General features: G+C 42.2%; 2 protein-coding genes across 3 annotated transcripts in view; one reads left to right on the top strand and one right to left on the bottom strand.

Annotated features, from left to right (window-relative positions):
* mmachc (metabolism of cobalamin associated C) lies at window positions 1–12952 on the bottom strand. Of its 2 annotated transcripts, none has more exons than XM_063064990.1 (4): window positions 12872–12952; window positions 9504–9698; window positions 7726–7878; window positions 1–1021 (listed from the first exon to the last, which is right to left on the bottom strand). In XM_063064990.1, exons 1-4 carry the CDS (start codon window positions 12941–12943, stop codon window positions 728–730), a joined length of 714 nt encoding a protein of 237 aa, XP_062921060.1. In that variant the 5' UTR covers window positions 12944–12952; the 3' UTR covers window positions 1–727. The 2 variants fall into 2 exon arrangements, with proteins under 2 accessions (XP_062921060.1, XP_062921061.1); XM_063064991.1 differs by having other exon boundaries at window positions 9504–9618; window positions 12872–12950.
* Window positions 12953–13021: 69 nt separating this feature from the next.
* The window catches only part of LOC134354929 (trichohyalin), an 88229-nt gene continuing 74186 nt past the window's right edge, over window positions 13022–27064 (top strand). The window contains exons 1-2 of the mRNA XM_063064432.1: window positions 13022–13080; window positions 20271–20340. Coding sequence (XP_062920502.1) covers window positions 20275–20340 — 66 coding nt within the window. The 5' untranslated portion in view covers window positions 13022–13080; window positions 20271–20274. The remainder of the gene's footprint in view (window positions 13081–20270; window positions 20341–27064) is intronic.

Here is a 27064-nt window from a genome sequence, read left to right as displayed (position 1 = left end):
ACATTAAAACACAGAATGAATACATAATACATCCTCATGAATACATAATACATCCTCTATAAAAATAAACCCACTTTATTCCCTTATAGAATAATTCACAAAGAATATTTCAAAAGAACTATTTTTCCAATCTGAGAGGTCAGTTCTGTTCCTCTCCTCGCAGCCACAACCTGATTTGCATGTTGCTAGCATTTTCCACTTGTATGCTAGATTTCCCTCATCAGCCATTTTCCTGATTTTCAGCTTTTAAGTTAGTCTTAGTTACCTAAACACTCACCTCCTGGTTTTTATTTTATGTCTTTTATCACTTTAAAAAATTCTGACAGCCACATTTTGACTCCCTTCACCTTGGACTATTGTCCTCAGCCATTAGTTTGGCAATGAATTAAATTGAAAGTACATGCAATTTCCTCCAACACCAGACTCACCCAGCCTTTAATCTTTTCTAGACAGTCATTCTCAAGCACATGTCAAATTTCTGACTTGGGCCATCTCTCCATCTGCAGCCAGCTACAATTTTTACTCATTAAATCTTAATAAATGGATTTGCTTCATTCTACCCAAACCCTTCTAGACATCCTGATTGAACATCACATTTGTACAACTAAAATTGTGAAAGCAAATTCTTGGTATGTAGTATTGCTTCAGGTTTTCACAGATGTTCTCTCTTTGTACTCTGTGTAAGATTTACATGCTTTCTGTTTATCTGGCTTTCCTCTAAAACTCATTAACGATCACTTTTCTGTTCAAGCAGTTTAAATCTTTCAGCAGGTCGTGTAGCAAAGTACTGCCTTTGTTCTTCGGAGTACCTTTCCTCTACATCAATGATATCTCTGTAGGTCCAGTCCTGCCAGTGAAAATTAAACCTATTAAGCAGTTCGATCCTTTTTTCTTCTGTTGAAACACAGTCCACAGGCAACGTTTGCTCCAGGGATGGGTCCTGGACATCTGGAAATATCAGGACTCCTCGTATTGCGAACCAGCCTCCGTAACGTGGATGAATGCAGACCCCATATATTTTCTATCAGGAAAAGATTTGTATTTGTTAAAAGGATGACATGCATTGATTTGTGTCCTGATCTCATCAGATTTATACCTCTAAACTAATTGATGCCCATTGAAAGATAACTTATTGGAGTGGTTCAATATTTCAACAATATTACACTTAGTTACTTCTTATTAGGCCATAACTTGTCTACAATTGGCATTTCTTCACAAAATGGAATAACTGAGATGTAGGCACAAATGTATTTTCTTCCACTTTGTGTTACATCTTGAACCTTACATGTTGTGCCACCATAGTGCTCTTCCAGTTTAAGGGTTGGCTTCTCCAGATATTGCCCTGCTAACTATAAAATTTTTCTGCAATATCAAGCATAATTCTCAGCAGATAAGCAACAAAGTTTCCCTCATTGCTAGGATCAAAAGTGGCAACTTAACATGTACAAGGCATCACAAGTTTAATTTTAAACCCTGCACATCATAAGCAAGCTATTTTGCAGTTTCACAAAGAACATATCATGGTTCGATGAGGTTTTTGTTACTAAGTACAGGCTATGTCGGGTAATCAAAACACAATTTTAAATCTTATGATTTCATAAGAAATTGTTAGGCTAGGACACATATATCACTACTATGAGACACCTTTTGTGATATTTATGCAAGTTACTCTGTCATGATGAAGAAAATCTTGATTTTACGATCTCACATCGTCCCACTGCAGCTGACAGCTAATTTAGTCATGTTGTCACCATTGTAATGTAACAAGACAATCAAAACAAAAATCTTTAAAAAATGTAACAAACATTTTGTTTTAATGTTATTTAAGGGATAAAGAATGGGCAAATAGCTAGAAGCCTATTTAAATAGTCACAATTAATTGTTCGCCTGTATTTCTCCTTCCACCGTTTTGTTTAAAATGTTTCGCAAGATCTTTAGAATAATGTGCACATTTTTTTCATCAATTCCACAAGACATTAATTAAGACTAAACTGCATTTAAATACAAAGGGAAAATGTCTGTAAACACAAAGACCCAAAAACTTTCAGTCACATTTGACACAGAATGTGCAGGCTTTTTACCTTCACAAGTGAAGTGACCTATACTTGGACAGATTGCATTTGGATTAGAGGAGTACCAATATTCCAGTGGAGAAATTTCCTTTTGCTACCAGGAATGGTTTAAACTAGACTGGCAGGGGCGTGGGACTCAAGAGCAAAGTCAGTGAGAAAACAGCATTCAAGCCTGGAAATTAGGATAGCCATGTTTACAGTAAAAGGGCAGATGGGACTTCTGCTTTAAACTGCATCTACTTCAATACATGTAGTGTAACAGGGAAAGTGTAAGAACTGTGGGCATGGATTGCCTCTAGGGATTTGGATATTGCGGCCATAAGCGAAATGTGGCTGAGAGAAGGACAGGACTGGCAATTCAAAATTCTGGGATACCGATGTTTTGTGTGGAACAAGAACAGGTAGGCATGAAGGGACTGTTGCTTTTTGATAAAGTGTTGCAGTGCCTAGGATACTCTTGAGGATTCATCTGAGGCCATTTGGGTAGAACTTAGAATTAAGAAAGAGATAGTCATTGTGGAAGGACTATTTTATGGACCCACAATAATTAGCAGAAACTTGAGGAACAGATACAACATATAATAGTACAGCAAGTTACAGGCCCTTTGGACTGTGATGTTCTGTCAATCTTTTAAACTACTCCGAGGTCAGTTTAACCCTTCTCTACCATATTGCCATCAATCTTTCTTTCAGCCATGTGCCTACTGTGACGAAAGAGGGTTACAGAAAGTACACATAGACTAAGATGTTAACTGCCCTGTGCTGGTACCAGTGGGATCAACAGCTGACCTGCCACCTGTCTTCAGGAGAAAGAGAGATAAATAAGACAATGGAGCAGCATTTGGAAATGTTAATGAGACGAGAGAGTTTAACGGAAGGAGACACTGGTCTGAGTAATTGTCAAGATCGGCTCCTTTTTGAACCCTGAACTGTTTGAAGTGTGATGGACAGGCGATATCCCAGCAGGGGGATAAAAAGGGACAGGTTCGCTAAGGCAAGACACACACAACACCACGAGGTAACGAGACCCTGGAAGCGGTGCGCCTCCCACAAGTCGGTGGGAGTTTTTGGAGGGCTGGTCGTGGGACCAAGCCAGAGACGCACAGGGTGGAAAGGTACGATCGGCAGGAACCTGGTGTGTGTCCGCCCTTGCCTGGGTGCCGGGTTCACCGCTGAGGAACGATCGTATCTGAAACAGAGGGGTCACAGTCGGTGACCTCAGATGACATTACAAAGGGCTCGCCTGAAAGCTGACTGTGAGGAATATCGAAAGTCTGTGCGGAAGCCGTTTTGAATATTCATTCGCTTTCACCCTCTCTCTCCTCCCCCCACCCCACCCCCCCCCGCCCATCCACCAGCACGGCAGTGATTACTGTGAACTGAACTGAACTTTGCGTCACTTTGAAACTGGTCATTTACACCTAGACAACGACAGAGCTTGATTGATCCTATTATCCTAGTTCTGTGTACATGTGTGTTTATCATTGCTGAACTGTTGTATTTATTATCCTTTTGATTAGAGTACTGTGTTGCTTATTTCTTTAATAAAACTTTCTTAGTTCCAGTAATCCAGACTCCAACTGAGTGATCCATTTCTGCTGGTTTGGCAACCCAGTTACGGGGTACGTAACACTACTTAAGTCTCTTAAATGTCCCTAATGTATCTGCCTCTATCACCACCCCTGACAGCACGTTCCATACACTTACTATGTAAAAAAAAACCTACTTCTGACATCCCCCCCCCACTTTCCTCCTAACACCTTCAAGTTATGCTCCTTGTATTGATGTGTCCAGAAATTTCATGCAGTTGTGATAATAGTAGAGTTGTGCAAGAGAGAAATTTCAATTTTTCATGATTTGAGTATGCTTATCAAAGAATATATAAATTATGCAACCTTGAGATTTGCTTGCTCACAGATTTAATGTCCCATTATGGACTGGTTCACTCAGAGGGTAAAAGGCCTGGTTGGGGTGAAATTCGTGTGATGAATCCAAGAGAGTTTCCTCACACAATATATAGAACAGCCCACTCAGAAAGGAGCAATACTGGACCTCCTCTTAGGGAACAAGTCAGGAGCAACTGAAGTGGCAGTTTGGGAGCACTTTGGGTCCAGTGAATTGGATTTGGCAGTCAGGGTTACACAAAATCCCAAAAAGTAGTTCAGTTATATGAACAGCAAAAGGGTGACTATGGAAAGACTTGATCCTCTTAGAGTATCAAGGCTATCCATGTGTGGAGCCAAGGTTTTTAATGTCCATTTCTCCTTGAGGTTTAATAAGGTGAATATAATGAATGCCAAAGAAGTGAAGGTCTTGGAACATATGAGGACGAACATTTCTGCAACCTTGAAGCATATTAAGGTGAGCAAATCCCCAAGACCCGACCAAATGTACCTCCAGATCTTATGGGAGATCAGGGAAGAAATTGCCCTTGTACAGATATTTGTGGCTTTTTTTCCCATTATCCACTGGTGAAGTACCAGAAGCCTGGAGGGGGCTAATATTCCATTGTTTAAGAAGGATAGCAAAGACAATCCAGGGCACTACATGCTGGTGAGCCTTACTTCTGTTGTAATGAAGTTACTGGAGGGAATTCTGAGACACAAGATCTACCATTTGGGATTATCAAAGCCTCATCAGAAATACCATAGATTTGTGCATGGGAAATCATGTCTGATTAATCTTTTGGAGTTTTTTTTCCAAGAGATAACAAAGGGGATAGAAGAAAGTAGGGCAGTGAATATCATTCGTTGGTGAGACCATATTTGGATTATTATGATGTACAGTATTGGTCGCTGTTACAGGAAAGGCATAGTCAAGCTGCAGAAGATAATTACAAATTTTGCCTGGACTAGGTAGGGCACACAGGATCTTTGACATTCCCTGGAATGTAGAAGAATGAGAGTTGACCTCAGAAATTTAAAAAATCATAAATGATAAGGATAAGGTGGATGGTCATAGTCTGTTATCCAGGGGTGCGGAATCCAAAACTAGAGTGCACAGATACAAGATGAGAGGGGAGAGACTTAAAAGACCTATGAGGTAAATTCTTTACATACAGAAGGTAGTGAGTATCTTAACTTTGTTATAGTGGGAGGGAGGGTGGTGGGATAAGGTCCCATTACCTATTAAATGCTCCAATGGCGGTGTCTCAAATGGCCTCTGACAACAAAGTCCAGCTTCTGACCTTCACGTGTCCCTTAGCTACTAAGCTCGGCGGAACTACAGTGGCATGCAAAAGTTTGGGCACCCCGGTCAAAATTTGTTACTGTGAATAGCTAAGCGAGTAAAAGATGACCTGATTTCCAAAAGGCATGAAGTTAAAGGCGACACATTTCTTTCATATTTTGAGCAAGAGTACTTTCTTATTTCCATCTTTTACAGTTTCAAAATAACAAAAAAGGAAAAGGGCCCGAAGCAAAAGTTTGGACACCTTGCATGGTCAGTAACACCCAATTTGGCAAGTATCACAGCTTGTAAACGCTTTCTGTAGCCAGCTAAGAGTCTTTCAATTCTTGTTTGGGGAATTTTCGCCCATTCTTCCTTGCAAAAGGCTTATAGTTCTGTGAGATTCTTGGGCCATCTTGCATGCACTGCTCTTTTGAGGTCTATCCACAGATTCTCGATGACGTTTAGGTCAGGGGACTGCGAGGGCCATGGCAAAACCTTCAGCTTGTGCCTCTTGAGGTAGTCCATTGTGGATTTTGAGGTGTGTTTAGGATCATTATCCTGTTGTAGAAACTATCCTCTTTTCATCTTCAGCTTTTTTACAGACGGTGTGACGTTTGCTTCCAGAATTTGCTGGTATTTAATTGAATTAATTCTTCCCTCTAGCAGTGAAACGTTCCTCGTGTCACTGGCTGCAACACAAGCCCAAAGCATAATCGATCCATCCCCGTGCTTAACAGTTGGAGAGGTATTCTTTTCATCAAATTCTGCACCCTTTTTCCTTCAAACATACCTTTTCTCACTGCGGCCAAAAAGTTCTATTTTAACGTCATCAGTCCACATGACTTGTTTCCAAAATACATCGGGCTTGTTTAGATGTTCCTTTGCAAACTTCTGACGCTGAATTTTGTGGTGAGGACGCAGGAAAGGTTTTCTTCTGATGACTCTTCCCTGAAGGTCATATTTGTGCAGGTGTCGCTGCACAGTAGAACAGTGCACCACCACTCCAGAGTCTGCTAAATCTTCCTGAAGGTCTTTTGCAGTCAAATGGGGGCTTTGATTTGGATTTGCCTTTCTAGCAATCCTATGAGCAGTTCTCTCGGAAAGTTTTCTTGGTCTTCCAGACTTCAACTTGACCTCCACCGTTCCTGTTAACTGCCATTTCTTAATTACATTACGAACTGAGGAAACGGCTACCTGAAAATGCTTTGCTATCTTCTTATAGCCTTCTCCTGCTTTGTGGGCATCATTTTATTTTAATTTTCAGAGTGCTAGGCAGCTGCTTAGAGGAGCCCATGGCTGCTGATTGTCGGGACAAGATTTGAGGAGACAGGGTATCTATGAAGCTTTGAAATTTGCATCACCTGGCCTTTCCTAACAATGACTGTGAAAAAAAACCATAGCCTTAACAAGCTAATTAAGGTCTGAGACCTTGGTAAAAGTTATCTGAGAGCTCAAATCTCTATGGGGTGCCCAAACTTTTGCATGGTGCTCCTTTCCTTTTTCTCACTCTAAAATTGTACAAGACAAAAATAATACACTAATCTTGCTTAAAATGTTGAAAAGAATGTTTCATCTTTAACTTTATGACTTTTGGAGATCAGTTCATCTTCTACTCACTTAACTAGTCACAGTAAGAGAAATTTTGACCAGGGTGCCCAAACTTTTGCATGCCACTGTATTTCTACTGCCAGGAGAAGGGGCAAAGGCAGGTTACTGGCACCTTAAAACCAGATGTTTCAGGTAGATGGGGCTAGTCAGTCATGGTTGGCAACTTGTCTAGGAAAAGGAAAACTCTGATCTCAAATATCTGATGCCTTGCAGCTATACCCACCCTCACAGGGAAGACTTTGGGAGTAAACCCAAGGAAATAATCCAGAGCTGGAGTCCCTAAGGCAGTCCTACGTTGAGTTCAATGCTTACTGGCAACTCCTGTGAGGCTGTTGGTACCCCACTTTATTGGTCTGTGCTGTTCTTTTGGATTCATCAGCTGTGAGGACAGCAATAGCTTGCTCTCCGTATTGTACTGCCCTGGCTTGTGTATCACGTAGACAGCTGGAACGCAACTTCCATGGTCAACACAGACCACAGACCGTGAGTCCAGGGCCTCATGACTACCTGGAATAAATGCAACATTTAGGAGGAATTTGGATAGATACGTGGAGGGGAAGGCTTAGGAGGTTATGAGCTGAACACAGGTAACTGGGACTAGTCGCGGTGCTGTGGTCTGCTTGGACCAGTTGGGCCATAGGGACTGTTCCCCTGTTGTAGTACTCTATGACAATGAGTGGGGTTGTAAAGAAGAACATAGGAGAAGTGAGAATAGATGTCGTAAAGGGATGCAGAATTACAAGAAATTTGAATTTGGTTCACTGATAAATTATTGCATGAGGCCAAGGTTATAAAAACTGTATTTACGATAACATTTAAAATGTAGCAATTCAAAATTCAATTAGCAGAAGCCAGTAGTTTATTTCATTCTTACTTTTGCTCCCCAGGGGTTTTGCTGCACATCCTTCATTTGGTAATAATAGGCTGCTCCAGCCACATGTGCAGCTGACTGTACCAGAACCTTAGGCCTTCGATTAGGAAGCAGTTCAAAGTCATGGATAGTTACAATCCTCTGATCAGGAAAATTCTAAAGCAAGTAAATAAGAAAACTTATTATTTTCTTAGTGCCAGATAATTGCCATTTATTACAATAATATACAAAAGGTAAAGGGGTACCTAATATAGAACAAATCCATCACCTTAACTGACTAGAGAAGTAGTCATTTTAAGAGAAGCTTGGATAGGTACAGTACAGTACCCCAGCTACACATACGTGCCTAAGACTTTTGGATAAATGGTATGGAGGGCTAAGGTCTGTGTGCAGGTAGGTGGAACTAAGCAAAAACCAGGCTGGCACAGTCTAGATGGATGAAAGGGCCTGTTTGTGTTCTATGACTCTAAGTACTTAATATTTTAAAACAATGGAAATTTATATTGTACCCCACTAATCAATCTTTAATCATAGTTGACTCTGCTGCTTTTTGCCATTGTCCATGAAATCAAACCATCACCATCTTAACCATCTCTACATACCCTAAGGCCAACTTGTCCCCAGCTCATCTCCCTCTTTCAATTCCTGATAAAACATGCCTTCTTCCTAATCACCAATGTCAGGTTCACTTCTTTATTATGACTACACCTTCTACTCTAAAAACTGTCATCCGATCTTCAGTCACTTTTTGAAGTAGTTATTGCTAATATCAAAACACAAGTCAATTTTCAGAAACCAAATTCTGATAAACACCAATATCTTTCATATATCAGATGACAGATACTCCCCATATTACAAACATCCAATTATGTACAGCCAAATACTTTGAAGTGAACATTTGGGAGACTGGTAGACCTGGTCCAGGCATTTTTAGTAGAATAGAATCCTATCAGGACCAGAGAAGACCTGCAGTTTCAACTTGGTATTATTTGTTCTATCAAACCAGCTTTCCATCATCAATGTACTTCCATTTCCATATTATCCAACCCTAATTTTGATTCATTTTTGTCACATCTAGACTGAAATATTCCACCAATTAACTGTTTCTTTTCCATTAACTTCAGCTTAAGTACAATTCTCGCTCATATTTAGTTCTGCACGAGGTGACGATTGAGCTTATGCTGGTTCATTTATCCCCTGCTTCACTCTCCCAACTCAACCCTCAAAAACCCATTTCACAGACTTAAAATTAGAATTCCCGAACTTAAACAATTCCAAAGTTATCTCCCCCTATAATCTTGATCCTGCTTTGCAAGTCCCTATTCAAAAGTCAACTTTGTTTATTTCCTGTCATTTGCCCTTCAAATTATTTGGCTTAATTTAAGATTCCATAAAACAGCTAGTTTTATTCTTCTCCCAAGAAATTCAATAAAATCTATTTAACCAAATTAATTTTTCGTACTTCTCCCAACACCACCTTCAGAAAAACATCCAACGTTCTCATTTCCCCAGCACATTAGCAATTTTATAGACAAGCAGTTACATGGAGCAAAACACTCAGAGAAAGGCATTACAGTTAAAAATATCAATTGTTAATTTTACATTTAAACAAAATAATAGGAATGGCATCATTAAATTAAATGCATAATTAAAATTAGATTATTTAATTTTCCTTTAGTCCAGGCAATCAATAGTTTGTGGTAGTATCCCTTATAAATGATTTATAAATCAGTTTGTTCAGAATCCCAAGTTTAGTTAGAAAAAAAGCAGAGTTTCTTTACTTTCCTCACGAGAGAGAAATAATGAGCAACACATTCATCAATAGGATCCCGGACACCTTGTAACTGCCTGATTGTAAGGAAAGGTTTGAAGGCTTTCTCAAACATCTGGGGCGTGCTGAGAACAATAAAGGCCAAAGTGTCACCTGGGTACTGTAGGTGAAAGCAAGGCTGTACAACAGCATTATACCAATGAATCTGTTAAAGGAAAACAAAACAATCATAAATCAACCAACAGAACGTAATGGGGAACCAATCCGAATTGCTACAAAATATTAAAACAAGTCTCAGATCTTCTGGTTAGTTGCTAACAGCACGCATGCACAACCCAAACCCTCCCCACAGTGAAACATACAAATCACATGGTCCCTTGCTCTGTAGACTTCATGTTTACAGCAAGGCCCTTGTTAAAGTTGGCTCCAGTTTCATTAGTAAAGGCTGAAACACAAATACCATCATATAGTAAGAACAGAATAAGCCTTGCCAAAACAAACAAAGCACTGAAAAACTAACTCAGTCGGTCACACTGTCAAAAACCTTAGTGTCCAAATTAATTACATTTCAATTAAGCAAACAATATTAAGAAAATAGTGTACAAGTTTCCCAACCTATCTTTATCCTTCATTGCTGTTTATATAAATTGAACTGAATGCAGTCGCCACTCCTGCATCAGATCTAGTAGGGCGGAGGTTCAAAATGCAGTGGTGGGGTATTGGAGAGGCCTGGGGCTTTACAGGGAGAATTACTATAGACTATAGTTGCAATATCCCAGGTGAACAACTGTCAAGATGTTTGTGCCTTCCATACCAATGTAAGCCATTCCAATCCAGTGCAAATCATGTGCAATCTTTAGCATTTCTCCCAACAGATTTACCCATATATCAATTTAGCCAACAATAATCAACACACAGGAAAAACTAGTTCTAAATCACATAACAGTAGGAGAAAAGGCTAAGAAAGAAAGGCTTTAAAATATTTTATAAAGGAGAAAAGGGAAGAGGCAGAGAAATACTGGAAGGGAATTCCAGTGCTAAAATCCTTTGCATCTGATGGAGGTACGATTATATTTGGCAATGCAAAAGCATCTAAGTTTAAGAGGTATGCAGGTATCTCCTTGCTGAAAAAGAATTAATCTGTGGGACAAACATGAAACTATTCAAGCTTTGATATCTCTGCTCCAGAGCCAAGATCACCAAACCTCTGTCACTGATAGAGTATGCAGATGATACTTGCCAATGTATACAGTAGCCAAGGTTCAAGACATCAGTGATTGCTTTATGTAACTGAACAAACAGGTGGGCTTTACGCTAGCGTTCCAAAGTCCTCCACAAATCTGCTTCTTCCATTCAAAGTAATCAAGATCCACAATGAGATGCTGGAAAATGTGGATTTCTTTCTATATCTTGGAAGCTACCTTTTAGCAAAGGGAGCATCAAGTGAGCTAAAACAGTCTGCAGACTGAAGAAAGACATACTGTACTCAAAAACAAACTTCCACACCCGCTCTAAGCTGAATGACCAGAAGTGATTTTCAAGCTCCTGCAGGTTTCAGAAACATGGAGACACAGTCAGCTCCTCAAGTCCAGGCGAAATATTAGCACCTTGCAAAATTTTCTAAGTGGATTAACAGGATTGGCAACCCAGCATCAGTGTTCACACCCTGGCCAACATCTCCAACATTGAGACTCTTAAAACCTGTGGTTGTGTTCTTCGACTCAGTGCTGACCATGATGCTGATTTAAACTGTGCATCTGCCTGCATGTGATCTATATCTATCAATTCATTGTCCATTAAAGAGTTGTAGTTATACACCATGGAAGCAGGCTCTTTAGGAATGTTCCCTCCAATCTGTAATGACCAGTGTGCACAAAAATCTTGTGCTGTGCAATTTTGCCCAGTGTCAACAATAGGTGCGCACTGAATAATTTCCCCACAAAAAAAAACAACATAATTAAGCCAGTTATAAAACCTGCAGACAAATCACTACAAACTCCACGTTATCAACACTGTCCACATCAGAAACCGGAAAAGGAAATGTGATTGTGTAGGATCATGAAATTCACTTAACACACCAATGAGGTAGAGTTGGTGTGCAGTTTAAATTCCTTTGAGTGCTAGTAGCAAAAGATAAGTGCATGCTCACACCTGAGAGCGAACATTGCCCTTTAGTCCAACTCACCCATGCCAACCAAGATGCCCCTTTAAGCTTGTCCTATTTGCCAATATTTGAGCCATATCCCTCCGAATATTTCCTACCCATGTACCTTGCAATACCCTGTTCATGTGCAGGTCTAAATGGCTGTTAAACATTGCTATCATTTCTGCTTTCAGCATGCTCCAAGCATCTACATTCCTCTCTGTGTAAAAAAAAATCCTCAAATATCACTAAACCAGGGGTTCCCAACCTTTATGCCATGGACCAATATCATTAAGCACAGAGTCCATGATCACCAGGTTGGGAACCCCTGCTTTAAACTCTTTCCCCCCACACACACACCTAAAAGCCATGTTCTTTAGTATTTGACACTTCCATTCCAGGAAAAAAAGGTTGACTATCTTGCCTCTCATTATTTGATCAGGTCACCTCTTCACCTTTTCCATTGCTCCCCAGAAAATAATCCAGGAAATATCAAAGTACACTCTCTCTGGAACCACCAAATTATTCCTGTATTGAGGCACACAATACTTTAAATGTAGCCTATCCAAAGTTTTATACAACTACAATATGGATTAAAAATGTTTATGTGCAACACTCTGACTATGAAGGCAAGTACACCATACATTTCCTTTACCACCCTATCGACTTGTATTGCCACTTTCAGCGAGATAGCACCCCAAGATCTCTCTATGCATCAACACTCCTAAGAATCAGGTTTATCATCACCAGCTTGTGGCCTGACATTTGTTACTTAGCAGCAGCACAATGCAACACATGATGCAATAGAAGTTATATATATATATATATATATATAAAACACACACAAAAATCAGCAGTGCCAGCATTATCCTCGTAGAATACCATTGGTCACACACCCTTTGTTTCCGACAGCTAAAGCGGTTTTGAATCGTTAAGGAAAATTATCTTTCAATTTCTCACACCAGAAGAGTTCAAAGAGAACACTGCAAATGACGGTCTCAAAGACTCTTCGCAAAAACGAGGTATTTTGCTCTGGACAGTGAAGAATAAAAATTACGAAAGAAAGCGCAGGAAAGTACCGAACATCTCAACCTGAAGCACGCTGCAGCCAAGGAGATCACACGCCAACAACCCAACCACCTGCAACAACCTCATGTGTAAGCCCCAGAACTCAAGCCTTCCTCGAACCTAAGACGTCAGCCCTTCAACAGATCATGTTATAAAGACATATTCACCCTGAAAGGATTGCACTGAAAACCATATGGACTCAGCAGCTCATCCAACCGGCGCTGTATTGAAGACGACATGTCCACACACCCCCATGACGCCACATCCGGTACACATGGAAACGAGAGGATGAAACTACAGTTCCCAGAACACCCTTCGTTGCGTGCGGCGATGTCAATTTGAGCGACGCAGGTTTAAACTCGGTGAATCTGTGGTGGTGAGTACTGTCCTAACATTTCAATGGCCGTTTCTAACAGTGTAAGTAGCGTTGCCTCCAATGGTTTCCGCTTGAGAAGGTAGACAATGTTGGGAGGTTTCGCAGCAGCTCTTCGGGGTTGTTTTGAGCTTTCTGGCGCTGGAGAGTGGTCGAGTTGCCAAAATCCCCCTCTGTGTCTCGTCAAATACGTCGTACAGCCGGTAAAATGGGGGTCATGGAGGCCAGTGGAGGTTCAGGTTTTTCATTAACATCTATAATATCCTTCCCTTCTATCCTCTGCTGCCCCAAAGAAAGTTCTTGGCCCAACTCTTCTTTACATTTTCCTCACTCTTCGTGCTTCATCCTTCTGCAGAGACTTCACTGGTGCCCATTCTATTGTTATATTGTCCCTTTCCTAAAACTTAAAATACTGCCGTTGCGTTTCTAATGATGATTTCTTGTCTTTCTTCCTCACTATCCCCTAATCACTACCAATCCACCCCCAAGTCTGTTGTAACATCGTCTGCAAATTTGAAGTAAGTTTCACGATTATGCTTTGATACTGGACCTGCAGTATAACGATATGTTCGTTGCTTGGGGAATGATAGAAATCGGTAGCACAGAGGTAACTATAGAATCTATCGTCTCATTGCTGTCAAACCACTTAATAAATATCTACCATTAGAACTAAATTTCATCCATTTCAATACTGATCCATTGTTTTTGATCCTTTCAGTCTTCCTAATTCGTATTGAGAATTTGCAGTTTTAAGTAATGCTTGATAATAATCTGTGCATTAAATCTCTCAACTTTCTTTTTACTTGTACCTCTGCAGTATTGTTCTTTAAATTCAGAGCTTTGGATTGCAGAGAGAGATGCCAGATATGGGAGACTGGCTTTGAGAAGTGCTATAGAAAGCTTAACGTAGAATGAATGGTTACTTACAGATCAGAGATAATTGGCCATCAAAAACAGCATAGAGATATTGTACAACACAGTAACAGGCCCTTTCAGCCCACCTCATCCATGCAGACTGTGTTTCTTCTTTCCTATCATTGTTAATCCTTTTTGGGTCTGTATCCATCTATGCATTTCCTGGCCAACTCTCTTTTAAATGTGATAGTATCTGCCTATACCATGTACTCTGGCAGCTCATTCCAGTTAACGCAAACACGGGGAATTCTGCAGATGCTGGAAATTCAAGCAACACACATTGAAGTTGCTGGTGAATGCAGCAGGCCAGGCAGCATCTCTAGGAAGAGGTACAGTCGATGTTTCAGGCCAAGACCCTTCGTCAGGACTAACTGAAGAAAGAGCTAGTAAGAGATTTAAAAGTGGGAGGGGGAGGGGGAGATCCAAAATGATAGGAGAAGACAGGAGGGGGAGGGATGGAGCCAAGAGCTGGACAGGTGATTGGCAAAAGGGATATGAGAGGATCAAGGGACAGGAGGCCCAGGGAGAAGGGGGGGGGGAAACTCAGAGGATGGGCAAGGGGTATAGTCAGAGGGAGAAAAAGGAGAGAGAGAGAGAAAGAATGTGTGTATATAAATAACGGATGGGGTACGAGGGGGAGGTGGGGCATTAGCAGAAGTTAGAGAATTCAATGTTCATGCCATCAGGTTGGAGGCTACCCAGATGGAATATAAGGTGTTGTTCCTTCAACCTGAGTGTGGCTTCATCTTTACAGTAGGGGAGGCCGTGGATAGACATGTCAGAATGGGAATGGGATGTGGAATTAAAATGTGTGGCCACCGGGAGATCCTGCTTTCTCTGGCGGACAGAGCATAGGTGTTCAGCAAAACGATCTCCCAGTCTGCATTGGGTCTCGCCAATAAATAGAAGGCCACATCGGGAGCACCGGACACAGTATATCACCCCAGCCGACTCACAGGTGAAGTTTCGCTTGTTCCGCTTACAAGGATAAGTGCCAGAAGGGAGATCGGTGGGGAGGGATGAGGGGGACGAATGGACAAGGGAGTCGCGTAGGGAGCGATCCTTGCAGAAAGCGGGGGGGGGGGAAGGGAAAGATGTGCTTAGTGGTGGGATCCTGTTGGAGGTGGCGGAAGTTACGGAGAATAATATGTTGGACCCGGAGGCTGGTGGGGTGGTAGGTGAGGACCAGGGGAACCCTATTCCTAGTGCAGTGGCGGGAGGATGGAGTGAAAGCAGATGTGCGTGAAATGGGGGAGATGCGATTGAGAGCAGAGTTGATGGTGGAGGAGGGGAAGCCCCTTTCTTTAAAAAGGGAGGACATCTCCCTCGTCCTGGAATGAAAAGCCTCATCCTGAGAGCAGATGTGGCGGAGACGGAGGAATTGCGAGAAGGGGATGGCATTTTTGCAAGAGACAGGGTGAGAAGAGGAATAGTCCAGATAGCTGTGAGAGTCAGTAGGCTTATAGTAGACATCAGTAGATAAGCTGTCTCCAGAGATAGAGACAGAAAGATCTAGAAAGGGGAGGGAGGTGTTGGAAATGGACCAGGTAAACTTGAGGGCAGGGTGAAAGTTGGAGGCAAAGTTAATAAAGTCAACGAGCTCAGCATGCGTGCAGAAAGCAACGCCAATGCAGTCGATGTAGCGTAGGAAAAGTGGGGGACAGATACCAGAATAGGTTCGGAATTCCGAACTCAGTCAACGAGCTCAGCATGCGTGCAGGAAGCAGCGCCAATGCAGTCGATGTAGCGAAGGAAAAGTGGGGGACAAATACCAGAATAGGTTCGGAATTCCAAACCTATTCTGGTATCAGTCCCCCACTTTTCCTTCACTACATCAACGACTGTATTGGCGCTGCTTCCTGCCTGCATGCTGAGCTCGTTGACTTTATTAACTTTGCCTCCAACTTTCACCCTGCCCTCAAGTTCACCTGGTCCATTCTGACACCTCCCTCCCTTTTCTAGATCTTTCTGTCTCTATCTCTGGAGACAGCTTATCTACTGATGTCTACTATAAGCCTACTGACTCTCACAGCTATCTGGATTATTCCTCTTCTCACCCTGTCTCTTGCAAAAATGCCATCCCCTTCTTGCAATTCCTCCGTCTCCGCCACATCTGCTCTCAGGATGAGGCTTTTCATTCCAGGACGAGGGAGATGTCCTCCTTTTTTAAAGAAAGGGGCTTCCTCTCCTCCACCATCAACTCTGCTCTCAAACGCATCTCCCCCATTTCACACACATCTGCTCTCACTCCATCCTCCCGCCACCCCACTAGGAATAAGGTTCCCCTGGTCCTCACCTACCACCTGACCAGCCTCCGGGTCCAACATATTATTCTCCGTAACTTCCGCCACCTCCAATGGGATCCCACCACTAAGCACATCTTTCCCTCCCCCCCCTCTGCTTTCCACAAGGATCGCTCCCTACGTGACTCCCTTGTCCACTCGTCCCCCCCCATCCCTCCCCACTGATCTCCCTCCCGGCACTTATCCTTGTAAGCAGAACAAGTGCTACACATGCCCTTACACTTCCTCCCTTACCACCAATCAGGACCCCAGACAGTCCTTCCAGGTGAGGCGACACTTCACCTGTGAGTCGGCTGGGGTGATATACTGTGACCGGTGCTCCCGATGTGGCCTTCTATATATTGGCGAGACCCAACGCAGACTGGGAGATCGTTTTGCTGAACACCTACGTTCTGTCCGACAGAGAAAGCAGGATCTCCCCGTGGCCACACATTTTAATTCCACATCCCATTCCCATTCTGACATGTCTATCCACGGCCTCCTCTACTGTAAAGACGAAGCCACACTCAGGTTGGAGGAACAACACCTTATATTCCGTCTGGGTAGCCTCCAACCTGATGGCATGAACATTGACTTCTCTAACTTCCGCTAATGCCCCACCTCCCCCCCTTGTACCCCATCCGTTATTTATATACACACATTCTTTCTCTCTCTCTCTCTCTCTCTCCCTTTTCTCCCTCTGTCCCTCTGACTATACCCCTTGCCCATCCTCTGGGTTCCCCCCCTCCCCCTTTTCCTTCTCCCTGGGCCTCCTGCCCCATGATCCTCTCATATCCCTTTTGCCAATCACCTGTCCAGCTCTTGGCTCCATCCCTCCCCCTCCTGTCTTCTCCTATCATTTTGGATCTCCCCCTCCCCCTCCCACTTTTAAATCTCTTACTAGCTCTTTCTTCAGTTAGTCCTGACGAAGGGTCTCGGCCTGAAACATCGACTGTACCTCTCCTAGAGATGCTGCGTGGCCTGCTGCGTTCACCAGCAACTTTGATGTGTGTTGCTCATTCCAGATAACTATCATTCTCTGTATGGAAAAATTTACTCCTCAGATCTTCTTGAAATTCCTTATCTCACCTAAACTCGACTTACATTTCTTGCGGGGTGTGGGGAAGTATATAAAATCATAATTGTATAAATCGCTGTAAGTTCATCCCTCAGCCTCCTATATACTCGTGATAATAAGCCCAGTCTAATTAATCTGCCCTTGTAAGTACAGCCCTCCATTGCAGGCAATGTCCTGATGAATCTTTTCTGCAAACTTTATTGCTAATAAGGCCTTCCCATAGTGTGATGACAAGAACGATACATAATACCCTAAAAAGTCTAACCATAGTTTTGTGCAACTGTAACATGACATTCTAACCCTTGTGCTCAATGTTTTGGCTTATGAAATCAAGCATACCAAACACGTTTTCACTACCTTATCCACTTGTTCATTACTTTCAGGGAACTATGGTCTTGCACCACAAGATTTCTCTGTACATCAGTTTTGGATCCAGTTTGCTAACACCCTTGTGCCTTAACCGTCTGGATCAGCCATAATCCTTTCTGAAATTCACACATACCACATCTACCATGCTGGCCTTCATCAGTCTACTGAAGTCCATGTTAACTATGGTTACTGTGCTGCCATCATCAGTTTAGGTCTCTGTTGTCTTAAGTTTAGAAGAATATAATTGGAAATGATGAAAACACGGAATGGAGTTTTATTGAAGGGGCAGGGAGAGAAAAGTAAAGTTTAGAAATTATCGACTGTGGAAGGCATATGCTGTTGGCAGATCATTTTCGTAAGTTTTGTGGTTTTATCCACCAAAAATAATTCACCAAGGAGAAGTTGATGATTTGGAGGAGCTTAGTGACAGGAACTAACCCCACAATCTTCAATGTTTTATGGTGACTAAGCTCTGGCATAAAGACACGTTGGCAACATGGGATAGTTTTGAAAAGTAGATGCATTTAGCTAGTACTAGATTGTTACCACTAGGCAATGTACATCTAATCTACAGTCGATATCAGGAGATGCTGTGGTTATCTGAAGGATGTTATTGTCACTGAGGATGGCAATAAAGGTTTACCAGATTGATATCCAGGATGGGGATATTGTCTTATTGCTTAATCTTTAATATTTGCTAAAACTTAGAAGAATGAGAGGTGATCTCATTTAGACATAAAGTTTTTTTGGAGTGTAACATGGATGATGTTTCTTCTGGCTGGTTCTCTCAAAATAAGAATTAGGACTTTTGTGATTGGAAAAATAAAAAATAATTTCCTTATTTAGAGGGTAGTGAATCTTTGAAATGCTCTCCCCAAGAGGAATGTTAAATTTTGTTAAATATATTCAAGACAGACTGAAACTCTTTTGGATATCAAGGGAATCAAGGCACAAGTAGTACAGGCATCCCCCACTTTTCGAACGTTCGCTTTACGACACCTCGCTGTTATGAAAGACCTGTATTAGTTACCTGTTTTCACTAACAGAAGGTGTTTTCACTGTTACGATAAAAGGCAGCGCGTGCCCCGAGCAGCCAATCTCCTCCCCCAGAACTGCATTCTAGCCGGCATTGCTTAAACATGTGCCTGTGAGCATCTGTGCTTTATGTCGATTTATTTTGAGCATCCGTTAGGAAGGTAAGTTCTAAGGTATCGGAAAAGCCTAAACGAGCTCGTAAGGGTGTTACACTTAGCGTAAAACTAGACATAATTAAGCGTTTCAATCGTGGTGAACGAAGTAAGGACAAAGTGAGTTTGGCTTGTGGAAGTTGACGAAGATGATGTTGAAGGGGTTTTGGCATCCCATGACAAAAGATAGATGAAGAGCTGATGCAATTGGGAGAGGAAAGGGTAACAATCGAAACCGAATGCAGTAGCGAATGGACCGAAAGTGAAGTCGTCCAGGAAATCTGCACAAGAAAACATAGAAAATTTACCCATGACCGTAGTAAATGGCAGAGCAGGTATTAAGGGCCGAATGAGCAACTCTTTCGACAGTGGGGGGGGGGAGCATAATCTATTTCATCAGCCCGTTTTAGCATTGCTGCACCCTGCCACCAATTTCATCCAACCGCTCACCCCCCACCCTGTCCTTGATCACTATTTGAGTCGGACCAGATTTTACAATTGCATTGCATTTGACTCAAATAGGTGCTGAATCCTCTTAACCAAAAAAGGTTGCCTACATGTAACTCCATAATATTACCTGTCCAAACTGCTGCTTTCATTTAATACCATGCTGCTGTTCCACATTCAAGTGTTCCAGGTGATCTTATCTGCACCCCTCCCATCCTTTCAAAACTCTGCTCCCTGTATTCACATATGTATTACACATTCTCTATATTTTCTGACTATTTAGTTCTGGTTGCCCAAAAGTCCATGTAAATTTCTCATCCCTGTCTCTCTAACCTTCTCCAACCCTATAGCTCATGACTCTCATGCCTTTTAGAACTCCTTTCACCCCAAGAGGAGTGGCATTCCCTTCTCTTACCTAGTTCCTTTGGGCAATAAATGTCAACCTTGCTGACACTGCCAGTAAATAAATACAGTAAAAGAAAAAAATAAACCCGAGTGATGGATTTTGCATCCTAAACTTTACTTTCTCTCCCTACCTCTTTTACTTTCAGTCTTTCCATTAATTCCTAGGGATATAGGATCTGCATAAATGGAGTTGGATCACAGGTCGTTATCTTCAATGATGGAAGATGCTTACATGGGCTTAGTGGGAATGATGGGATCAGCAATGGACTGCATCATGGCCACAATAAATGCAAATTTTTATTTTGAGAAATTAACATTTGAATAATGTGGGAAACACATTTAACAATGTAGTTGCAGAAACAAATCCTTTTATTGTTCAGTATTTACCAAACATTGTGCCTACCACCATCATGGCAACAGGAACTTGCCAAAAGGAGAAATAAAGTATGCAGCCTTGTGATTTATTTGAGGTTGCTATTGACATTGCCTATGTTTACACTCCTACTACAGAAACATGAACTGGGACACTCAGCTAAATTCCCTACTAAATGACACTGACTGCAATGTTGCAAAAATAAAGGTAAGTTGTAATGCTTCTGTATTGAACAATACTTCTAATTTTTTGTTTCAGCTTTTAATAGTAAATGTAAATCAAAATGTTTTGCATTTTTGACACTTCAATGCATGGAATGTGGTTTTATTTGGACATAGAACTCAATTCTCCAATTTACCTGGAGGTATAGATGAAATAGAAGGGGATTCAAAACTCTAATAGTTGTTATTTGGTTTCCATTATTGCAACTTTAATGTGATAAGTACACCAAAATTATTTAAGCATTTGCAAATGCAGTGTGTTTTAAATAGAGCATTTGAGGTTTAACATAGATTTAGATAAACAGTTCTTGTTTTTTTTTGGGCAGTAAAGCTTTTGAATGATTTTCCAGACTATTTTCTATACAAGGACTTAAAACATTTTGAATTGGTGATGAACCAAACTTGGTTAACTTAACAAAAGTGTATGTATATTTATTGAGTTGTAATCATAATACAGTTGCAAGAAAAAACTTGTGAACCCTTTGCAATTACCTGGTTTTCTGCGTTAATTACTCATAAAATGGGGTCTGATCTTCATCTAAGATTTAGATTCTAAGTCACAATAAGACAAACACAATCTGCCTTAACTAATATACAAACAATTGTACTACTACTTGTCAATACTGAGTACACCATTTAAACAGTCACAGTCTAGGTTCAAAAAAGTATGTGAACCTCTGGGTTAATGCCTTCTACAATTTTATATATAAAACACAGTCTGGTTACTGACAGAGCCTGCTCTTCTCAAGAAAGATCTGTTTATGTCCACTATGCCTTGATCAAAACAACTTTCAGAGGACCTTAGAAGAGTTGTAAAGATGCATCAAGCTGGAAAAGGCTACAGAAGCATTTCTGAAAGACCTGAGTGTCCATCAGTCCTCTACAAATGGAGGAAATTCAGTACTGTTGCTACTATCCCTAGGAGTGGGCATCCTGCAAGAATCACACCAAGAGCACAACATGCAATGCTGAAGGAGGTGAAAAAGAACCCAAGAGTAACAGCAGAAGATCTGCAGAAGTCAATACTACTTGCTAAAGCCTCTGATCATGTGTCCACTATAAGAAAAACACTGAACAAGAATGGTATTCATGGAAGGATACCACAGAGGGAAGCATTGTTTTCCAGAAAAAAGTGCTACACGTCTCAAGTTTGCAAAAGACCTTCTGGGTGTTGCTTCTAGGACAATGTTCTGTGGACAGATCAGACAAGAAATGCACACCGCTATGTTTGGAGGAAAAAGGGCACTGCACATGACTACCAAAACCGAATTCCAACAGTAAAGCATGGTGGAAGGAGCATCATGGTTTGAGGCTGCTTTGCTGCCTCAGGGCCTGGACAGCTTGCAATCATTAAGGGAACAGTGAATTCAAAATTGCATCAAGACACTTTACAGGAGAATGTCAAGGTTGCAGTCCATCACCTGAAACTTAATAGAAGTTGGATGATGCAACAAGATAATGAAATGAAACTCAAAAGTAAATCAACAACAGAATGGTTTAAAAAGAAGAAAATTGTGTCAGATTCCAGACCTTAACCCAACTGAGATGCTGTGGCATGACCTGAAGAGGGCTGTTTATGCAAGGTATCCCAGAAATATTGATGAACTGAAACAATTTTGTTTAAAATTCCTCCTTGTCTTTAGGCAAGACTGATCAACAGCTACAGGAAATGTCTGGTGGAGGTTATTGCTGCTGACGGAAGTTCTACCAGTTATTAACTTGTTAGGTACTTAATACTTGCTTCAGTATTCACTCTGGAAAAGGTGATTGTAGGGATGACTTGCAGCGGACTGAAAAGCTTGAGCATGTAGGTATTAAGGAAGAGGATATACTGGAGCTTTTGGAAAGTTGGAAAAGTCACCGGGACAGGACAGGATGTACCCCAGGCTACTGTGGAAAGCGAGGGAGAAGATTGCTGAGCCTCTGGCGATGATCTTTGCATCATCAATGTGGATGGGTGAGGTTCTGGAGGTTTGGAGGGTTGCAGATGTTGTTCCTTTATTCAAGCAAGGGAGTAGAGATAGCCTAGGAAATTATAGACCAGTGAGTCTTACCTCATTGGTTGGTAAGTTGATGGAGATGATCCTGAGAGACAGGATTTATGAACATTTGGAGAGGCATAATATGATTAGGGATAGTCAGCATGGCTTTGTGAAAGGCAGGTCGTGCCTTACGAGCCTGATTGAATTTTTTGAGGATGTGACTGAACACATTGATGAAGGTAGAGCGGTAGATGTAGTGTATATGGATTTCAGCAAGGCATTTGATAAGGTACCCCATGCAAGGCTTATTGAGAAAGTAAGGAGGCATGGGTTCGAAGGGGACATTGCTTTGTGGATCCAGAAATGGCTTGCCCACAGAAGGCAAAGAGTGGTTGTAGATGGTTCATATTTTGCATGGAGGTCGGTGACCAGTGGTGTGCCTCATGGATCTGTTCTGGAACCCTTACTCTTCGTGATTTTTATAAATGAGCTGGATGAGGAAGTGGAGGGATGGGTTAGAAAATTTGCTGATTACACAAAGGTTGGGGGTGTTGTGGATAGTTTGGAGGGCTGTCAGCAGTTACAATGGGCATTGATAGGATGCAAAACTGGGCTGAGAAGTGGCAGATGAAGTTCAACCCAGATAAGTGTGAGGTGGTTCATTCTGGTAGGTCAAATATGATGGCAGAATATAGTATTAAAGGTAAGACTCTTGGCCGTGTGGAGGATCAGAGGGATCTTGGGGTCTAAGTCCATAGGACACTCGAAGCTGCTGCGCAGGTTGACTCTGTGGTTAAGAAGGCATACGGTGCATTGGCCTTCATCAACCATGGGATTGAGTTTAAGAGCCGAGAGGTAATGTTGCAGCTATAAAGACTCTGGTCAGACCCCACTTGGAGTACCATGCCCAATTCTGTTCGCCTCACTACAGGAAGGATGTGGAAACCATAGAAAGGGTGCAGAGGAGATTTACAAAGATGTTGCTTGGATTGAGGAGCATGCCCTATGAGAATAGGTTGAGTGAACTCGGCCTTTTCTCCTTGGAGCGACAGAGGATAAGAGGTGAGCTGATAGAGGTGTACAAGATAATGAAAGGCATTGATAATGTGGATAGTCAGAGGCTTTTTCCCAGGGCTGAAATGGCTAGCACGAGAGGTCATAGTTTTAAGGTGCTTCAAAGTTAGGTACAGAGATGTCAGGGGTAATTTTCTTTACTCAGAGAGTGGTGAGTGCGTGGAATGGGCTGCTGGCGGAGGCGGAATCGATAGGGTCTTTTAAGAGACTCCTGGATAGGTACATGGAGCTTAGAAAAATAGAGGGCTATGGGTGAGCCTATGTAGTTCTAAGGTAAGGACATGTTTGGCAGAACTTTGTGGGCCAAAGGACCTGTATTGTGCTTTAGGTTTTCTACGTTTCTAAATTCAAGGGTTCATGTACTTTTTCCAGTCTGGACTGTGAATGATTAAAAAATATTTTGAATAAAGGCATGAAACATACAGTTATTTGTGTGTTATTAGTTTAGGCAGATTGTGTTTATCTATTGTGATTTAGATGAAGATTAGACCACATTTTATGAGTAATTAATGCAGAAAACCAGGTAATTGCAAGGGGTTCACAAACATTTTCTTGCAACTGTATGCTCAAGTTCGGTATTTGAATGGGTTCTCTGGCTTAGAACCTGTCTGCCTTGAAAGGCTAATGGTTTGTGCACAGGCCTCTACCTGCAAGGTTCTATTGTCTAAGGTGTCAAGTGGAGAAGAATAGGTATTGTACATTTTGTGCACTTACTTTGCGCACTTTCCTGCTTCATTATGGAGGAATAGGTAGATTGTCTGGAAGATTAGGATGGAAAGAGGGAGGGATAGGAATGAAGTATTAGAACTTCAAAGATTAGATTAGGCTGTTATAGAGAATAGGTTGTCATATTTAGCTGGTTTTGGGAGTGGGATTGAGGACGGTGATTGGGTGTTTGTGGGACAGGTCACTAAGAGGTCATGCTGTGGAGTGTAGCTGGGGCTGAGATCGAGAATGGCGATGAATGTGAAGGAATCCTAAAGTCCATGAGCCAGTAGGGTTGGCTGGTACCACCTGAGGGGAATAATGCTCATAGTGATTTTTGGCAAGGTATACATCTCTAGAGTTAGAAAATATGTGATAGCATTGCACCAGTGGTAGCCTTATCATAATAATAATAATAATTTTCATAATTATGATTAATAGTAATAAATTTCCAAGACTTCCACGTCTTCCACATCTTCATCTGAACTTTCCACACTCTCTGAGGTGGATGCCTGGTTCTCACAGTCTGCCAGTTTACACATGTCAGTACACCTGAGGCCATTTGCAAGACACATACATCTTGGGAGTGAACATTTGTTTGGACAGTTACAGGCCAGTAGATCCAGGACTGCATCGGGTGCTGGCTGGCCTTCTAACCAGTGCACCACTGCCTTTACAGCTTCCTTTTCTCTCTTCATTTCCCATGCTCTGCCAACAGGGCTTTGCACTTGTGGGTCCTTCTCAAAACATCTTCTCCATATACCAGCCTGGTAGTTGGCTCACTGTGGATGTTTTATTAAGCAGTCCTTGCATGGTGGGAGTTGATGCCGCTGTAGCTCCACATGGCAAAGCTCTGATTAGTTGCCTTGCACCATCTCCCATAACTGTCCCAGGAATACACTGCGGTGCTCAGCTGTTATGTAGTAACGCTTGATAGCTCCAGCATTCAGGCTGAACCGTGATGTGCCTCCAGGAGTCAGTGTGTCTTTGTTCACTGTGGCTTCAATAGCCTGGTCCACAGGGATCTGCCCAAAGGGGCTGTTACTTCACAGCTGCGCTGAGAGTTGGCCTGTCTTGAAGGCCTCATAGACAGAAGGATTCTTCTCTGGGAGGTTCATCATCTGAGCAAAGTAAGGGGACAGGAACCTGGCATAATTCATCTTACCATAGGCAAAGCACCATGGGATCATGGTTCTTAGAGCATGGAGGTGCAACTCCCAGTCCCCCTCACAAGAGGCGCACAGAAACCCGAGTACTACGTTCTCTACCATGTCAATGCATGATATCCAGAACGCGAATTGCTCTCCATTGTTGTGGCGGAGGTGTTCCAGAAAGTCTGTCCACAGGGTTATCAGTTCAGCTAAGAGTAGACTTTGCAGTAGATTGTTCAACTTCTGTTGGTTCAAGTCACTGGCCATATCGTTCGCATGGTCTAAGAATGATTTGATCATCCCACTCCTCTCTGGAACGTTGTTTTCAACCCACGGTGTGAACTCTGCCTGTGCGAGTCTCATCAGTGCTTCATAGATGTACTTGTGGACCCTGTCAGCACGAATGTAGTGTTTACCATCACGGACTCTATTGATGGACCCCTCTGCGACAATTCCAGCCTCTATGCATACGTCCTTTAAACCAGCATCCCGAAATCGCTTTCCTAGATGGCTAAGGCATTACATATGGTATGGAATCCCCATCCTGAGAAGAAAGCTACCACCACTGCAATGCTATCACATATTTTCTAGCACTAGGGGTATATACCTTGCCAAAAATCTCTATAAGAATTATTCCCCCCCAGGTGGTACTGGTGGCCCAAATTTGGGGTCCTGGTTCACGGACTACTATGATGTGGGGTGAATATAGAATGTAAGTGTAATTTCCTACAGTTCTGGACCCTAAAACTTTAACTGAGTTAGGTAGGCTCTGTTAAGCTTTGCTAAAGTAGGCCTTGCGTTCATTGCCAATTCAATGTTTGCAGGCAACACCTATGTGGATTAATTTTGAATACAGGTTTCCCCCCCCATCCGAAGGTAGAGCGTTCCTATGAAACGGTTCGTAAGCCGGAATGTCATAAAGTGAAGAAGCAATTACCATTTATTTATATGGGAAAAATTTGTGAGCGTTCGCAGACCCGAAAAATAACCTGCCAAATCATGCCAAATAACACATAAAACCTAAAATAGCAGTAACATATAGTAAAAGCAGGAATGATATGATAAATACACAGCTTATATAAAGTAGAAATACTTTTCTACAATCATTGCGGCACTGTTCTCTGTAGCGAAAATCTCACACAAGTGCTCTCGGCAGAAACACGGCGCAAGCCCTTTAGGCAAAAACACTCTCTCCAGTAACCTTTAAGCTATGAAGCTGCCAAATCATACCAAATAACACATATAAAGCCTGTATAAAGTAGAAATAATGTATGTACAGCGTAGTATCACTTACCGGAATCGGGAAGACAGCGCAGAGCACACTGATGATGGTGTGTTAGGCTGAGTCGTCGGAGGTTGGGGTGGTGCAGTGGTCCCTAACCTCCAGGCTGCGGACCGATACCAAGTGGCGAAGCATGCAGGGGTACAGCGGTAGCCGGGATGCACCCAGCACGGCTTTAAGAAAAAGGCCGGAATAAACAAGCTAATTAATTAGGTGCTGCCCGGCACGTAAATGTCAGCCCAGATCAGAAGCAACGCAGTCAGCAATCACCTCTGATCTGGACCAACACTTACGTGCCGGGTGGCACCTAATTAATTAGCTTGTTTATTGTGGCTTTTTTCTTAAAGATATGTTGGGTGCGTCCCGGCTACCACTGCATTCTCCACAGCAATGTATCGGTCCACGGCCCGGGGGTTGGAGTGGTGAGACACTGGGGTATCGGGGTGGTGAGACACTGGGGTATCATCTCATCGTCGTCTGTTTCCATCAGGGCAGGCAGGTCATCTTCTTCTATGT

Source organism: Mobula hypostoma, chromosome 12, assembly GCF_963921235.1.
Source record: "Mobula hypostoma chromosome 12, sMobHyp1.1, whole genome shotgun sequence".
Taxonomy (NCBI): Eukaryota; Metazoa; Chordata; class Chondrichthyes; order Myliobatiformes; family Myliobatidae; genus Mobula; species Mobula hypostoma.
This window is presented reverse-complemented; position numbering and strand designations above follow the sequence as displayed.

Bases quoted from the DNA above. Each gene is read 5' to 3' on its own strand.
- mmachc (XM_063064990.1), bottom strand. From the start codon at position 12,943: ATGTCGTCTTCAATACAGCGCCGGTTGGATGAGCTGCTGAGTCCATAT. The intron at 9,699-12,871 runs GTGAATATGTCT...TTCCTTTAACAG, and splicing joins TTCAGTGCAATCCTTTCAGG to ATTCATTGGTATAATGCTGT. The intron at 7,879-9,503 runs GTAAAGAAACTC...TACTTGCTTTAG, and splicing joins ATTTCTCTCTCGTGAGGAAA to AATTTTCCTGATCAGAGGAT.